At 36.1% G+C, this 18,072-nt stretch overlaps 2 protein-coding genes and 1 long non-coding RNA gene across 5 annotated transcripts; 1 reads left to right on the top strand and 2 right to left on the bottom strand.

Moving 5' to 3' along the window:
• Positions 1-817: 817 nt before the first annotated feature.
• LOC110765099 (uncharacterized) lies at positions 818-1,279 on the bottom strand. Its single transcript, XR_002527984.2, has 3 exons — positions 1,152-1,279; positions 1,016-1,069; positions 818-944 (listed from the first exon to the last, which is right to left on the bottom strand). It is a non-coding gene; the product is annotated as an uncharacterized LOC110765099 (long non-coding RNA).
• A 198-nt stretch (positions 1,280-1,477) lies between these two features.
• LOC110765100 (ABC transporter E family member 2-like) lies at positions 1,478-5,565 on the bottom strand. Its single transcript, XM_021968152.2, has 12 exons — positions 5,445-5,565; positions 4,978-5,080; positions 4,805-4,890; positions 4,602-4,699; positions 4,402-4,519; positions 4,174-4,263; positions 3,638-3,942; positions 3,307-3,502; positions 3,025-3,210; positions 2,647-2,904; positions 2,286-2,531; positions 1,478-2,157 (listed from the first exon to the last, which is right to left on the bottom strand). The coding sequence occupies exons 2-12, from the start codon at positions 5,078-5,080 to the stop codon at positions 2,038-2,040; spliced, it is 1,806 nt and encodes a 601-aa protein (XP_021823844.1). The 5' UTR covers positions 5,445-5,565; the 3' UTR covers positions 1,478-2,037.
• A 267-nt stretch (positions 5,566-5,832) lies between these two features.
• Positions 5,833-17,166, top strand: LOC110765101 (Protein kinase superfamily protein). Of its 3 annotated transcripts, XM_088250742.1 has the most exons (17): positions 5,833-6,128; positions 6,245-6,328; positions 6,519-6,659; positions 6,792-6,862; positions 7,470-7,563; positions 8,706-8,783; positions 10,665-10,731; positions 12,041-12,126; positions 12,227-12,277; positions 13,470-13,517; positions 14,224-14,344; positions 14,446-14,626; positions 15,827-15,964; positions 16,129-16,241; positions 16,619-16,690; positions 16,774-16,843; positions 17,018-17,166. In XM_088250742.1, exons 1-17 carry the CDS (start codon positions 5,961-5,963, stop codon positions 17,085-17,087), a joined length of 1,653 nt encoding a protein of 550 aa, XP_088106868.1. In that variant the 5' UTR covers positions 5,833-5,960; the 3' UTR covers positions 17,088-17,166. The 3 variants fall into 3 exon arrangements, with proteins under 3 accessions (XP_088106868.1, XP_021823847.1, XP_021823845.1); XM_021968155.2 differs by having other exon boundaries at positions 6,796-6,824; positions 10,662-10,731; positions 16,774-17,166; XM_021968153.2 differs by having other exon boundaries at positions 5,834-6,128; positions 10,662-10,731; positions 16,774-17,166.
• Positions 17,167-18,072: the final 906 nt, after the last annotated feature.

Genomic DNA, 18,072 nt, shown 5'->3' with positions numbered 1-18,072 from the left:
TACAGCCGTCCGGCTATACTATTCATTGTAAAAAATAAAAACACCGGAGCACAGCCGTGCGGCTATACTATCTTACAAAAAATAAAAAAAGGGAGTATAGCCGTGCGGCTATAATATTTATACACGAAAAAAGAGGACCCCCTTGCGATTAAGCCCCACGTCTCAAAATAAGTATAGCCGCCCGGCTATACTATTTTAAAAAAAAGAAAAACTGTGTATTTTATATAAAATAAAAAAATAAAAAAAAAGAGGACCTACAACTTAAAAGTTAGGTGACTATATAATATTTTAATATATATTATTTTTATTCAATAATATGTGAGAATTATTTGTATAATAAGTTAATTTTGTGTGTCTTATTGAAACTTTTGTTAAAAATACGTGTATTAAACATGAAAAAGTCCTAAGTTCTTTGTAAGGTAATTACTCTGGGTGTCTTAAACTACTCTTATCGATAAATGAAAATCGAGGAAAAATATTTATAATAAAAAAAAGAGATCCCAATAAATTACTTATTTTCGTTGGGTGTCTTAATTAAATTTCCCCATATCCCAAAAGCCCCAAGACCCAAAGCCCTAGTCTTTGATTAATATAATTATTATTAATCAAAGCCAAGCCTATAGCCAAGTCCATTAGCCCAACTCTCCAATGTTAACCACACTTAACAAACCATCATAGTGCTTTGTTTATAAACACCTTTATAGGAGTGGATTTTCGATGTGGGATTTTCCCAAAGGGCACCTCAAAAGATAAACCTACAGAGAAATCCATATTTTTATTGTTGGTGCAATGTGGAAATATATTTAAAGAGTATAGCCCTAGTCTCAAGTAAAGATATATACCAAACACCAATTTCAGTTTCCCAGGTCCTTTAATGACAGCATCAGTTGCTCGATACTGATCACCGAAAGCATGTCTTCCAATGCATATTGGCTTTGTCCAGCCTGGAAACAGCAACAATCAACATGGTTCTACTCCAGTAAAAATATAGAGCCACAACATGAAATTATCATACCTGGGATAAGGCGAGGGATGTTTTTGCAAAGAATTGGTTCTCTGAAAACAGTACCTGTAGAAAAAGCCCGCAGCCATTGTAATTTAGCCAGAAAATTGTTCAAAAGATGAAAATGTATAGTTGCCAGTTCACTAACCATTCAAAATATTCCTAATAGTGCCATTGGGACTCCTCCACATACTCTTCAAGTTAAACTCCTTAACACGACCTTCGTCTGTTAATTACAACCACAATAATATGGAATTCGTCCATTTCTCAGTGCTGACTGAAAATATTAATCTGCAAAGTTTTCAGCAATTGTTTGTGCGTTTCTTTTTTATTTTATTTTTAGTTTTAGTAAATCCTGTTTGGTTGCTACGTAAATTGAATGTTGGTTGTTGATAGTGGTTTAGTTTTAGTTGTGCAACACTTTTAAATTTTTGTGATCAAAGGAAAAGTAAGGAATTTGACACGTTTTATTGACTTTGCTGAAAAATCAGCAATCTTTATGAAGAAAGAAACCTATCAAGTATACTTAAATTTTGAGATAAATCCTTGATATTCTGAGAAGTAGATCCATCAATTTATAGCAGCAAGGAGTTGTAACTGAAAAGAAAAAAATTATCAGCAACAATATCTGAACACACTCTGGTTGCTACCAACCATAGGAGCCAATTCACAATCCATGATTGAGACTGAAGTAGTCTGTCACCAGGTACAGGATCCCTGCGCAGTGAAAAACCTCGGGATAGTGTTTGGGATAGATGGGGAAAGCCATGTGAGGACATATCTGTAGGGCACACGAGTGTTGATTTTTATGGTGTTGGCCATAAGAAGCAAGATGGGAAAGTCCATAACCAGCTAGCTCCTGCTCTTGGTAAGAGGTCTCACGGTTACCCTGTTGAGACAGAGAGTGGAGAATGGTCTGAAGACTACTCAAAGCCTGGTGGCTCGAGCTTAGTCGAGTCCCGTCCCATAGCGTCCCACCCTTGGAGTTGGAGACGGGGAATTGTTGTCTCGAACATGTTGGACAGTGTTCCAGTTTAGTCGTCCAAGTAATAATAGGACCCAGCAGCTTTTTGCTCCCTATCCTTGGTTGAGTTCAATTTGTTGATTCTTGGGCGATAGTTTGTAGGGTCACGTCTAAATGTGATATCCAGTTGCTGCAATGCCACATTGGAAAAACAAAGAGAGAATCAAATCGTAGAACAACAAAAATTACATTACAGTCAATTGGAGGACAAAGTATATGCAAGGCAAGGAGGTAAATTAAACAAGCTGCAAGACTTACAGATAAGAAGAGATTCATCCCAGTCAACAAAGATTGTGGAGAATTTGCAATACAATCAACTGATGGCTTTCCTTCATAGACAATAACTTTGTCGGCCAAGTAAGTAGCCATAATGAAATCATGCTCAACCACGAATGCGGTTTTCTTAGCGTGGAGGATGAACCTCTTTATGACTTTTGCTGCAACGATACGCTGCTCAGAATCAAGATATGCACTTGGTTCATCTATCAGATAGATGTCTGCAGGCTGCAATATCAAGCAAAAAGTAGGCTGCATAAGTTAAGTTCAAAGCAGATGCATCATACTGTACACTTAATTTGTTATTGCTGTAAACTTAGGTAAACTAAAATCAATCAGTTACCTTTCCAAGGCATACACATAGAGCAACCCTTTGCAGCTCTCCACCAGAGAGTTTGGTAACATCTTGATCCATTAATTGCCCAATTTGGAGAGGCTTCATCACGTCTGTCACAAACTGGGGATGTGTACAAGAATTGCGAATTTTTTCATGAAGCATGTCTTTGACTTTTATTGCACGCTTTGTATTAATTTTCTGGGTTTTGTAGGAAACATGAAGCTCAGGTATCTCCACATCAGAATCAGGTTTCAATAGGCCAACCTACAAATTGAACAAATCAAATGTATGCAATGACTCCACGTATATATCAAGATGAAATTTAATTTTAACATATGATTGAATTGATTAAAAAGAGTGAAAATGTTAAGGACTAGTACGTACCAGCATTCTCATAAATGTAGTCTTCCCGGATCCATTCTCACCCAACATCACAATAATTTGAGAATTGCTAAATTCGCCCTCTATAACTTGAAGCTTGAACTCTCCCAACGTTTTAGTCATCGATGGGTATCTATACCGTGCATATGTCTCAACTTCCTCACCGCTTTCTTGTGGAGTCTCAGAAACCTAAACAAACAAGACAACAACATGATTATATATCTTAAAAAATATTGATTAAGCGCTTAAAACCAGCATTTTCATTGACAGAATTTATTATCTTACCTTAAAAGTCAAAGATTCATCTCGGAACCTTAGGTTTTCTGTAGGAACAAATCCCGCCAAAAAGATGTTGATTCCTTCTCTAACTGAGAAAGGTAGGGTTACAACTCCATATGCACCCGGCTTCCCATATAAACAACAAATGTGATCTGATAAGTAGTCTAGGACGCTCAAATCGTGCTCCACAACGATTACATAGCTGAAAATGTAAAGCAAAGCAAAACATCCATTACTTAAACATGCCCAATGTAAGCAAGAAAAGACCCCACAAATATAAGCAATGAAAAAAAAAAATTGGGGCAAGAAGAGAAGAAGAGAGCTATGAAAACAAAACCTATCAGGCCTGATCAAAGATCGGATGACTTTGGCAGCTTTAAGCCTTTGTTTCACATCAAGATAACTTGAAGGTTCATCAAACATGTATATATCTGCCTTTTGCGAAGCAAGAAAAGCAACAGCGAATCTTTGAAGCTCCCCACCAGATAAATTGACTACGTTACGATCTAGAACCTGGTTTAGCTCAAGATCAACAATGACTTCTTCCATCACACCCCTCTCATCTTTCTGTTTGAGCAACTCCCCTACATTGCCTTCAGCTACTTTTGGAATGTGGTCAACGTATTGGGGTTTTATAACAGCCTGTTTAAAGGAAAAATAAAACATATTACATAAAACAGCAAAGGAAAATAAAAACATAATATATAAGTGCCCGACTATGCAATTAACTGGACTAAACAACATCAGACACAGCATAAGTGTCGGAAACAACCCATGTTCAACATAGAAAAGCGCAAGAACAGAAGGTTAGGTAAAAAGTGAAAAACAAAAACAAAACAAAACTGGTAACGACGAAATAATCTATATACCTACCTTCAACTTATCTTCCAAGAGACGAATAAAATAACTTTGCAGCTCCGATCCTCGAAAGTAAGTCAAGATTTCCTGCCAATTTGGAGGATTCTACACAAGAATAAAAAGCAAATTATAGTCATTCAAAAGAATTAATTCATCAAACAAAACTTGAGAAAAATGATCATATACTAGAAAAAGGGGAGAAATTGGAAATATGAAAAAACGATGATATGTAAAGAGTATTACATTGAAACGACCCAAATTTGGTTTGAGCTTGCCAGCCAAAATTTTGAGGGCAGTTGACTTCCCAATGCCATTAGTTCCAACCAAACCAAGAACTTCCCCTGGCCTAGGGACTGGTAACCTGTAATTATGTATAATTTAGTTTCTGTTAACTTAAAACACTAAAACCTGAAACTGATCAAAGTGGTAAGGAAGTAACTGACCTGTGTAATTTAAAAGAGTTAGACCCATAGCGATAGGTTGTGTCTTTGTCCAGTGCCTTTGGCAAGTTGATGATTTCAATTGCTCCAAATGGGCATTTCTACATGATCATAGCCAGAATGAAAACAATGCCACCTTTAAAACACAACTAGAGTAGATAAAAAGAAGATGAAAATAAGACAAACAAAATACAATCTTCACTGACCTTAACACATATACCACAGCCAATGCACAACTCTTCGGAGATACGAGCAACCTTGGACACAGGTTTGACCTCAATGCATAATTTACCTGCACATTTATGGTTAATAATAGATAACAAGTAGCATTTATGCATAAGAAGTCCATGTACAAAAAGAAGTAGCATAACATACATACCAGTACGTACGACCGGGCAAGTCCTCTTACATTCCTGGTTACATTTTTTGGGCTTGCATTTGTCAGGGTTCACTATTGCTATGCGAGTCGACCGATTTTCCATCTAAAAGGTGAACAAAATGTTAATGATATGAACCCCACATGAATAAATCAAATAAACTTATAAAGAAATTCAAACCAAACTAGCCACCTGAACATGATCGGTAAAGTCTAGAATAATAAATATACTTGTAGGAAACTCTCAGTGCAAAGTAAGGGCAATACTAAATGCCTCATTCAAGTTACAACTAAAAATTTTGAAAGATGAGGAGGTGGTCTTATTTCTTACTTGGGCTCACTATATGATTATTATGACAAACAAAAATCGTTACATGATGATCTCGAAAACAGAGAAGGAGTTGAAAGAAAGAAACACACATGCAATGCAGTTGAAGATTGAGAGAGACAGGACTTGAAGAGGAACTTACTGTGTGTTACTGTAGATGAAGATAGCTTTGATAGCTTTGATAGCTTTGAGAGAGAGAGAGAGAGAGAGGATGATTGATGAACGAGATGGTATGCGAAGGCTTATGATGAAGAATATTATTTATACGAAACTCTGATAACGTGTTAAACAAGTTTCTTTTGTTTCCTTATACTTTTTGGTTTTTAATTTTGAAATGATTGGGATTTTTAAATCAGTGTTGGGTTAGGATTGCAAGTCAGTACCTGCACTGCACAAAAGTTAGCACAACAGTGAAATTGCGATTTTGCCCCCACTTAGATGGTGGGTCTCTGCCTTCGGTTTTGGAGGCTTATGAACAGTGACGATACCATTTTACCCCTGAGCTCTCTTCTCAGCCTTACACCCTTCCTCTTCGTTTCCTTTTCGTGTGTTTCGAGAAATATATCGATCAATTCCGATTCCTTCTTTTTTATTGATTCTTTTCCGATATAATTGAATGGTCTGGCGAGTCCAGACAGAAACACATTAGACTCGGGCAATGCGGAAGGCCAAAACCGCACTCTGCTTAATCACAGCCACTGGCCTCACCTTTCATGCCTTCAACCCCAATTTTCTATCATCTTCCTCCGATTCCTTCCCCAACTTTCCTGAGAAATTACGCGCACCAATCCATGGCGTCAATCGATCTTCTCGCGCAATCGCCACCGTCCGTTTCCTCCCTTTTCATTCTCCATTTTTGTCTTTTTTTTTTTTTAAAAAAAAAAATTCTTCCCTTTCCGTCTATCTCTTTCACTGTTCATAATATGTTCCTGAAAGTTGCAGATTGCTTTCACTGCTGTTGACTACAAGTTCACTTTACATGGACTCTCGGTTGACTCTGATGAGTATCGTCAGAAGCTATCTGAGGTTGGTTGCTTGGTTGCTTTTCTTTTCTTTCTTACTATGAAGTATGAAGTATGAATCATTGAATTTCCTCAGGAACGTAAGTTTCTTTCAGAAGAAATTAGATAGATTTTGTAATTGTTTGCTTCTAGTCTGAGAACCATTATGAAGGAGCTTCAGTTGTATATCTTATGAATATGATGATGGAATTTAGGTTCATAGAAGGTCCGCCACGAGAATTCGGAAATTGTGTGAGGTCAATAGAGGGTTCTATGTGAAAGCTGGCCAATTTGTTGCAGCTTTGCGACAGGTTCCCAAGGAATACTCATTAACTCTTTCCTCATTGCAGGATCAGGTATGAATGAACTATGTGTTTATATCTGTTTCTTTATATTCCGTTTTGTTTTCTAGATAAGGTGTATATTCATGTAGGTGGGAATTAATCTAACTTTATGATATGGTGACTATCTCGTAACTATTGGCTTAGGCAGTTCCTTATCATTTCAAGGCTATTAAAGAGGTACTAATCCGCAATCTGGGACCCGAGCTGTCAGATATGTAAGTGTTTTGTCACATTGCAGTGTATGCACCAACTTGTGGGAACCCAGATAAAATTTTTAAATAGAAGGAAAAAAAAAACTTGCAGACTCTTAAGACTTGCTATTAATTATGGAGTGTTTTGTGTTGGAAGGGATTATGAAGGATCATAAACTTTGGTAATATATTGGGGTTCCTTAGTTTGTATAAAATGGTGGAAGGCATGATAAATGGTGTATGCCTTCTTCCTTTTTTGGTTTCCTTATTCTTTTTTTTCTTTGTAACTGTTATAGCATGTATGTTTCTTGCCATTTACAAGTTTGTATCATGTGCTTTATAAGTTATTGCATCTTCTCATTGTGTTTCATCAGTGGAACTCTATACTTGAAAGTTTTATGACTTTGGGATCTTTTTCTAACTCGATGAACTTCCACATTTGTCTTGTTGCAACTTTTTTTTCCCTTTCAATTGCTATATGAAGTATAGTCCTTGTCAAAAAAAAAAGAAATTTTGGTTGGTAGCATGTGCCTTAAAAACTTTTCCTTCTTCTTAATGTGTTTCTGCAATGGAACTCTGTACTTTAAAGTTGAAAGGGCTGTTATTTTTCTGACTTTTGCATTTACCTCAGATTTTTGTCACTCGATGAACATCCGATAGCTGCTGCATCTATTGCTCAAGTACACCGGGGAGTTCTTAAGGGTCATCAAGAAGTAGCAATTAAGGTTGGTGAGCAGACTAAACCTCTGTTTTAGTAAATTTCATTAATTTTAAGACAACTGTAATTGGTGAATAAACCAGTAACTCTTCTTCGAAACTCTTCATTTAAATTTGAGTTCATTGGGAGAATATGAAAAAAATTGAAAGGGGTGTGCTACACTCTCATGAGATTTCTAAGTGGAACTTTTCAATTCTCAAGAAATGATAAAAGCTTGGTTAGTGGTTTGACCAAATTCCTAAACTTTTAGTTCCTGTGGACATTCTTCCTTAGAACGAGGGAATCAAATTCCCAACTTTTCAACATAGGAAATGTTTAATGTCATTTATTCAATTTAGAAATATAGAATCCAAAATGAAGTTATTTTACCAATATAAGAACAAGGACTTTATGATCTTCCCTTTTTCGCATTTCCTAGACAAAACACTGCTGCAACCACCCAAGTTGAGATACAAACTATCTACTCAAGTTACAAACTAAAGAAGCTTATAAAGACAGACACTGAAACACCAAATAACAATAACAAGGACACCAAACTCTTTCTATCTTGGAATGCTGTGTTGAATATCATAATCTTGAAAAGCACAACATGAAGGAACACACACATTTCAATTCCCTCTCTCAAGCCATGACCAATATTAACTCAAAGTTTCCTTTGTAACTCTCACTAGCCATTCTAGGGGAGGTTGATTTAGAAATTTCTAGTCTACACCCTAAATTGGATGAAACACCAGATATGTGAAGGAGCCATAACAACATACTGTCACCCTGAACAAGCCAAAACAAAGATGAGATGGATAAAACAGTGCAACAGTAGTTCAAAATTGATTGTTAAACAGGAAATTTCTTGGTGGCAAAACAAAGGTGAGGTGGGTAAAAGAGTGGAACAATAGTTCAAAATAGTTTCACAAAAGTATAGTTACCTTTTTTTCGGTCAGAAAAAAGAAGAAGAATAGTTACCTGAATCCAGGATGTCTGATAAAATTATCCATTCCTTAACTTTTTCTTATACATTAAAACAAAAGAAACGTGTATGCTTTTCTTTTCTGTGATCCTTAATACTTTTGCATATAATGTTTTTTTGCTTCTCAATAAACACGTATTTATGACTGCAATGGTTATTAATTAGTTTTATCATGTGGATAATAGGTGCAGTACCCGGGGCTGGAGCAGCAAATGAAAATAGATGCAACAACCATGTATTTTCTTTCAAAATCCCTTGCTTGGGTACGCACTCAATCTCGGGACATTTATGTGATATATTGTAGTTGCAGTGAATAGGTTTTGCCTCTCCTAAAGGGTCATTGAAGTTTCTAAATAGTGTTACTCCCACAGAGATGTGATTTGTGGAGTTGCTGTGCAACCCTAGCCAATCAAGCACCTTATGCTTGTTAATGGCTTGTTATTCATTGACCTTCAATTTTGGAGTTGGCACTTGGCAATTTTTAAACAAACCAGTTTCCAGGCCAAGCGTAACTAATATCATAGCTTCGAGCCCTTGAGTGGGTAGGCTTATTTGCAGCCTTAGGTTTTATGATACTATGTTAAGTGCTAAGGTATGCTATCAATTTATGTTCTAAAATGTGCTCAATTACAATTCTTGAGTTTCATCTGTGTATAACATGTATAATATAAAGAAAACTTAGGCCTTTCTACTTTTCAACATTACATTTAGAATTTGTAGTCCTATGATTTTCTTTAGAAAGTAAAGAAAACTTAGGCCCTTTGTTCTCCTAATTCTTTGTTTCAGTGTAACTTGGACATACATTATTTACTGTAATGTGTTTTGAATGATTGTAATTTACTAGGGGAAATAAGTAGACTATCAGGAAATCTGAAATTTTCAGATGAAAATGAGTTGGCCTGCACAAATACTTAAGGGAAGTCATTTCACCCACCTGTAATTATCACACCAAATTGGTCATCCTACTCCCCCATTTACTGCATCCTACATAACAGGTTACACTAATTTATTTCTGCTCATCTATTTTTGACAAGCACAACAAACCTTTGTTGCGATTTATGTCATTTTTCTGTGGTTGTACTGTTGTATACCTGGTTTCTTTGAACACAAGTAACTGCCTGTTGTGAAATCGTTTAAGAATGGGAAAGACAAACGAACTCAGGAAACCCAAGGAAATAACCTAGAAGATAAAAAACACCAAGATTAATGTGGTTCAGCTATGTGCCTACGTCCATGGGGCAGAAACAACAAATCTCCACCATATCGATAATGGGTACAAAACAAATTATCCTATCAAGCCTCTAGATTCAAGACTTGATTAACAACTAGAAAGAACAAGAAAACAAGGAAACGCTATTATCTCTTTTCTTCTCTCTCACACACTTTGTCCTTCAATATTCTCTTAATCTAACTCCTTGAGTGGTAATCAATTGTTTTGCTCTCCAGTCACACACACACACTCTCTCTCTCTCTCTCTCTGGAATGATATTCCCGCTCACTCTCTTTGGAGTGCAATTCTGAATATTGTTCTCTCTTGCTTGCTGATGTTGATGCTTGTAAACTAGCACATCGGATCTCCTTATATAGCAACGATAAAGGCCTTCATCAATTAGGTAATCTAATCCTAATAGGAATCTGATTACCAAGCATATTGAACCCTCTTCAATTGGGAAAACAACTCCAACTGGGAATATGATTCTTATTCTCCAAGACGATTAGTCCTAACAAGCTTAGGAAACTCATCGTGGGCTGAAAAACCCAGCAGTGCCAAGATGTTATTGCTCTGTATCATATGTTATGTTTACTAATAACTGGCTTTAGCATCCGAGCAATACATTTTCAAACAATTTTCAGCCCTTTTATGATATGTTATGAACTGTTCCTAAAATGTTTTTTTTTTTCGATTGTAGATTTGAAACAATAAAGCGAAATTTAATTTCTTGTCTCCATATAAAATAATTTTTTCTGAAAAGATTGAAAATATATATGGTTCAAGGTCTAAATGTTTGATATCAGGTAGCTTATTTTCTTTTGTTTTTCCCTTACTGGCTTTCTGTCTCTTGGCAATGTTTTTTCTTCTTTACTCCATAGTTTGCTGGATGCTTTTCAATTACTTAAAGACCTATTCTTTTCCCATCCAGCAGTTTTTCCCAGAATACAGATTTGAGTGGCTGGTATCTGAATTCGTACGGTCTATTTCTCTCGAACTTGGTGAGTTGTCGGATGACATTGGTAATTAGAAACATATAATTTCCTTTTAGAAAGTTCTCATTTTTGCCTTACCTATGGTACTTTTGTTTAAGAAACAATTTTTTTTGCCCTACATATAGTACTCTTCAGTTAACTTTTCTCGTATCAGGACATTCTAGAGAAATTAGGGGGTATGAAATTTATAAATAATATTTTATGACCTCTACTTGAAATGTTTTTGTATTTGTGATTTGAATACACCAAAAGTATCTCCTTTCAGTCCAGACAAGCTAGAGAGAGAAACTAAACCCAGACTCGAGACATGGACCCCGAATCCAGACTGTGGACTCGGGACATGGGACCTCGAACCAGAACCTCACGTCTACAGTTTGGACCTGGAACCAGAATCCTGGACTTGGGACACCATAACCTGTACCCTAAACCTGAACCCTGTATAAAATACACCACATTGGTGATAACAAACATAGATTCTACTCTTTAGGCATTTTAGCATGTAATTTCTTATGAGCCATCAACCATGCAAAAATCTGCACTTTAATGGGTACACCAGCCAAATAATCTTAAATGTCTGAAAACTTGATCAATAGGATTTTATATGAGAGAATGAACAAAAGTACTACCTGAAGTTCAAATGCATATCAATTTCTCTGTCAGATTAACCTGGGTTCAGGGAGATTATTGACAGAGACAAATTTTGAGAATTTTCTATTGTTCAAGTTCCTTCAAAAGTTAAATTCCAGGGAATGCTCTAGAGAAGGGGAAAAGGAAGTTATGTAAGAAAGGATTGTATTGTGATAGTTTAGAGTTGATGGATATAAATGAGGAAACAAATATTGAAAGAATAATTCATCATGCCAAATATCTTCCCAAAATTGACTTTTAGCCCCATTAACATTAATCCCCAAGATGCGTATTTCAAAGGACTCCTAAAGGAACTTCTCTCTACAAATTGAGAATCTCACCTATTGGATTAGACTCGGTTCATGGTCCTAATGTTTGAACACCATTATCAGTCTTGCTCAAAGGAGAAGCAGCACAGCCATTTTAGACATTTATTTTCAATAAGCTTCCAATTATCCCTACTTCCTAACACTTAAAAAATATGATTATTTCACTGTTCAGAATAAATGGGCAAGATAGCACCCAAAAAAGAAATCAATTTAAAAGCAGTGGTACAGTAAGCTTGGACAGACAATTGCCATCATATGATGATTTTGCTGCATCAAGCATGATCTGAATTTTAGTCTTCACATCATTATTGAAGATAGTGAAGACAATAATGGTTTTCGTCTCTTTAACTGTTCGACAGACTTTATTCAGGAGGCTAGGAATTCTGAGACAACTGCCAATAACTTTGCCAACAACAAATGGGTCAAGGTTCCTCGTGTATTTTGGGTATTATAGCTGGCATACTCCTCTTCATTTTTTATTTAGCCATCTGTGGAATATCTTTAATTTGGCAATACAAGAAGCTGACCACCATATATGTGTCCAGGACTTAACGACTCATCAAGTTCTGACGATGGAATTCTGTACAGGGCAGAAGGTATAGCCTTTTGAACTTGCTTGTGTAGTATGCATCTATGTATGAATTTGTTAGAGTTCAAAGATTTATCAAATTTTGTTGACCACCCACAACTGGCACTACTATCTAGTCCCAGAAACTTTTTCTAAAAGCAAATGGCTGGCTAGAGTATATTGCGGAAAAAAGTTGAAAATTTCTCTTTTTTGGGTAATCAACAATGGCAACCCAGGGATGGTGGATGTTAGGACCTGGGCCATGGTGCCCTAGAAATATGCCATGTAGGTCTAGGGCAACCTGTGTATGCTGACCTGTAAGCTTATAACACTATAATATTAGACTTGGCTACAAGTGTAAATTAGTGTATATTAGGGTGTAAATATGCCAATCTACCATAAATTTTCCATGAAGAATTCGTAAGTTTGATGGTTATTAGTTTCTGGATATTGGTTGAAGTGGGCCTTTTGTATATACTGTCTTGCATGCATATTGTTATTCCCATTGACTAAATCAGTACGCAAGTATCAAATGGACATAGTGCAGCTCTGTTAAGCTTAGAACTTGTGTTCTATGATTTGTTATGTTGTCGCTAAATCAAGTAGAGTGGTATTGGAGGTTAATTAGTGGAAGAGCGTTATGGGGTTAGGATTTGAATAGGTCAAATAAAGATTCAATTCCGATGGCTGTTATGTTGCTGAAATGGTAGTGATTGTAGCACTGCAGAAAATCAAATAATGGACTAGAAGAATATACATATACTTGGTCTCCAACACTTCTACTTTGAATTCATTGTGTCAATACTTACAGGCTACTGGCTTTCTTAATCCTAACAAGACTAAGACTCCAAGATAAGAAATTGTAAAATGAAATTAGCAACCCATAAAATACCATGAAATCCTTCAAGCAGAGTGTTTTACATTCCGAAACAACTAAACCTTTAGAAAACTCAAAGTAAACCAGTGACTTGCTTAATAATAATTACTGTAGCCTAAAATTTCCTAAGAAGGATAACAAGCAGTCCACCATTGAATTTAAATAACTTTTTGAATGGTTTTTATTATTCGTTTTTTTTCTTCTGTAAATCTGCCTTTCATTATCTTTCAACGAGCTTGTTGCCTGTATCACTATCATGTTACTGATGCTATTTTTGTCATATAATGTTTTCCCACTGTTCTGTGCTACTAATGCCACTAACAATAATTTCTTTAGAACTCAGGTTGATGATGTTGAATATCTGAAGGAAAGGAGAATACACCCAATGAAGGTTGGTTTTCAGTGATAGCTACAGATTTTATTTTTATATTGTAAGGCCAGGACAAACGAAACTATGTGAATGCCATTATATGTTTGGGGGTTGAATTTGATCTCAGCCAATTTGATATTAGGCTGCTTAAATAATCTGAGCTGGAGCTTGGTTTGGTGGCTGACTTTTTAGGGGCTTGAGGCAGCAGTCTTCTAAGCTTTTATGCACGCGTATGAACTAAATCAGATAGACAAGATTAAACAGAAATAGTGAATGAGGATTATGAGCCTTGAGCCTAGTCAAAATATGGTCGGGCAGGATAGAGTTGTTTCTTTGTAATCCAATTGGGCTTGAGAAAATCTAGTTAGGCCAGTATCGGAGCATTGCGTAGAACCAAACCAAGATACCAATGAGCATTTCAGCTCATTTCAGCCCCTATGTCTTATTCAAACTAGATTTATAGCATAAAAATCTTATTTGAAGTATGTGTCTCTGCGTGTGTGTGCACCATCACATCAGGTCATACATCTCTATGCATACACATTGATAAATCCTTGTGCAGTTAAGAAAATGTTTTTTTAATTGCTTCTCTTTATTTTGTGTCAGATCACCTTTTTCTTTTTTTCTTTTTTTCTTTTTTTTTTCTGAATTATCTGAAATGCCTTATTTGGTAAAGCCAATTGCAGTTAGGATAATGATTTTTAATTCTGATTAGTTTGTATTATAGGTGGCAGAAGTGTTGTTGGAAGTGTTTGCTGAAATGATTTTCATCCATGGTTTCCTGCATGGAGATCCACACCCTGGTAACATATTAGTTTGTCCTGAAGGTCAGAATGGCTTTTCATTGGGTATGTGCTGAAAATAACCCCTGTAGGTAATTGTCTCAGTTGAAAGTGCTTGTATTGTTGGGCTTGTGATATGATTTACTGTCCACAATTTGGCCATGCAGTTATTCTAGACCATGGAATATACAAAAAATTGGATGAAGGATTTAGGTTGGATTACTGTCAGCTCTGGAAGGCATTAATTCTTCTGGACTCAAAAAACTTGCAGCGTTTGGGTGAACGGTTTGGTGTTGCGAAGTATTCTAGATACTTTCCTGTCATTTTTACGGGAAGAACTATTGACAGGTGATTGATTGCTTTTTAATTTTCTACTTTTTGTCAGTGACTAGCCAGTTCTGCTCCCTAGAAATATAAATTGCACTCACCGTTTTAGGTTTACCTTGATACTTGCCCTTTCCACCTATTCATCCTTGCATGTAGGGACCTTGAGCTTAAATGATTAATATGTCTATATGTGAAAGAAAATTATTGGAAGTACATTGTGTATTTGGGTGTGGGTGTGAGAGCATCATCTTCCTCATTTGCAGAAGGCCACACAAAGGATTTTCACAGGAAAATAAAAAAGAGAAGAAGGATATGAAAGAAAGAGGAAACACGGGAGAGAGGAGAGAGAGGAATAAATTAGAAAAGTTATTAACTATTGGTATTCCCAGTGCACATTAATTAAAGAAATAAAAAACCAATTTATCATTAATCTCAGCCGTTCAAAGTGCCTCAATCTAATTGCTTAGAATGTGTGTCAAAATGTGGGTAAAAAATTGTGTCGCCCGATCCTGACCCTATATATACAAGGCCCTTCATAAAGGGGATCCCGTTCCACTGTAGATGGAGTGGGATCTATAGCGACAACCATATCGACCCAATATTAACTATCAATATGCTGTCCATATTATTGATACTATCAACTGGCGGAGAGTTTTCATGAATGTTTTGCTAGTTTTTATCCGTTTTGGTGACAGGGTTACATAGTTAGGGTACCACCCAAAACTCGAGAGTTAAACCTAAAATATAAAAAATTAATGTTGCCGTGGAACTGGCAGAAAAAAAATTTGCACCAGCCGGGCGACTGCCTGCCACACGGGCCTGCGTCCGTTCCTTAATGAACTTTCGTTTAAGAGAAAAACTCTCTATGTATACAGTATATGTATACAATCTCTCTCTCTCATTCACTGGTGCATGCATTTGTATGTATGATTGTGTCTGTTGCATGTGAGTATGTTTTAGAAGTGACAAAGATAGTGGCTCAAAGAGATATACTTATACTAGATGCACCTGTTTCATGTGTTAATCCTCATAGATGATATTCACTTTGATGTGAGGCTAGTTTTAGTACTAAGGATCTATCCCAAGAAGGATTTCCACTTGATACTGAATCTATATCTTCTTTTCGTTTTTATATAATTAATATATCCTGCAATAAAGCATTTGTGATCATGTTAACAAAGTACAATGGTGAGTTAATTGCATTTTTACCATGTGTTGCAGTAAATCGGCACTTGGGAAGGCAATGTCAGTTGAAGAAAGACGTAATCTAAAGCAGGAGCTGAAGTCCCTGAAGATGGAAGACATATCTTCATTTATGGAATCCTTGCCATCAGACTTTCTCACAATATTGCGTACTGAGTAAGTAAAAGAATGAAATCTCTCTACGTATATGCCTCTTGATATTCTTAACATTCTTTATTCCTGTAACTTTATCTCCATATCCAGTGAACTACTGGGTTCTATCGTTAGCAAGTTGAGATTGTTCAAATCTCTAATTGCTGTATTTTTATCTCCGTATTCAGTGGGCTGCTGAGGTCTATTGTTAGCAAGTTGGGGGCTCCACAAAGAGTCAGGTTGCTAGCCTATGGCAAATATGCATTATATGGTCTTTCTCCAAAGTTGAATCCTGAATCTGGTAAATTTTGACGTATAATACCATTTACATTTGTCCAATTGCATTTCTTTTTTACTTTTTGGGACGGCGCTTTTTAAGTTTAAGCTGGAAACTCATTTGCTGACTCGGAAACAACTTTTTAGTAAGATGGAGAAGGCAAACCTTTTAAAAGAACAACAAATGTTCGAATACAAATACTGAACTCCAACTTGGGAATCTAAAACAACGTGCATCATGTTAATTATTTGTACTGAACATTTAGGACCATTTAGGACTTAATGAAAACCGATACACCACAATTTTAGACCACAATTCTAGAGTTAGTTTTCAACCATATCATCTTCTGTTACATTGTAACTCACCATAATTTATTTCCTTAATTCTGATTATGCTTTCAGATTTTGCTCCGAAAGTTGTGTTCTCCCGATTGAAGGCAAATGCAAGTTACTATAGGTTAAGGCTTATTCTTGGTAAGAATGCATTTGATTGTCGTCTATCTAACAATCTAGTTAAAAAAAAAATCGAAATGACTAAAATGCTGATCAATTTTCAGAGGTTCTACAGCTGCTTTCATGGATGGCAAAGGTCAAGCTTCTTCTGTATACTATGTATGAAAAGATAAGGTTGTGCTATTAGGGGAATTTTGATTGTTTCCTCTTGTTAGTGATTTCTTCTACCTAATGTGAAGTTCTTTTGTGAGGTGTCTTTAATTTTTTTTGGCACTTGTATAGATCAACGTATGTTTAATTTTTTGGTTACATTGGAGTTCGACCCTACGGTTCGAACTGGGGTGCCATGGGAGGAAAGGGGAAGCCGCCACCACTGTGGACACACACAATGCTGTATTTTTGGACATGGAACGGTTGATCTTTCTTTTTCTTTTTGTGTAACATAAAATAAGATACTTTTGGTTATCAGTTGAGAAATCAAATTGAAAATATATAGATATATGGCGTCGATTATCTTATTTTAGCCCTTCAAATAAAAAGATTTCATACCCAGAAACTAAAATATAAATGTTTTAGGTTTCTAAATCAAAATTATAGATGTTTGAAGATCTAATTCAATGTGACCAAAATGATTCGATGGATTTTCTAAAATTCATTATTAAAAAAGAAAAAGAAAAAAAAGGATCCGTCTAGTGTCAGGAACCCGCCTAGTGATTAGGCCTAATAGTAATTGATAATGCTCTAAATTACTTTTATAGATTAACGAAAATTCAGAAAACAAAAAAACAAAAAAAACAAAGGCAATCGCCAAGCCTTGGGCACCGATGTAGTACAAGTCGAAGGTTCTTTGATACTTAAGTTAGCAAGTGCAAGGCACGTAGTAATTTTGGTAAAGTAATGGTAAAAAGTGAAAAGTAGTTATCCTTTTACTTGGGTAATATTCCCCTTTTTATAGAGGAATGAGAGTGAATATTTGTATAAAATTTCGATGTGGAACTTTGTGCAAATCATTGTAGTGCTGTCACGTGTCAGCTTAGGTTTTGCCACCTGGAACTTCGGCAGGCAATTACCATTTCTAGGGAAGATGTTTTCGATAATTAAGATCATGATGATGTCATCGATATTGGGATTCTCTAGAGTGTTGTCCTTTTGGCATGCTGTGGACCTTTCTGCGCACCAGTCCCCAGTGCTGAATGTACTCGGTTGATTATGGCACAAACAAATTTTTTCTTGTTCTTTTTTTGTGGGAATGTTTGCCTTTGATCTACCTCGTTCCCTCAAGTGCTACTAAATTCTTTTATTGCACACATTATTTGTCATAGAGAATTGCATGCTGAGTTGGAGTGTTACTGATAATTGCTTCACTTTTCAAACAACACTTTACATGAAGAATACTACCACCT

This window comes from Prunus avium, chromosome 3, assembly GCF_965620075.1.
Source record: "Prunus avium chromosome 3, drPruAviu1.hap1.1, whole genome shotgun sequence".
Taxonomy (NCBI): domain Eukaryota; kingdom Viridiplantae; phylum Streptophyta; class Magnoliopsida; order Rosales; family Rosaceae; genus Prunus; species Prunus avium.
Note: the sequence above shows the minus strand (reverse complement) of the source record. Positions and strands in the feature narration are given on the sequence as shown.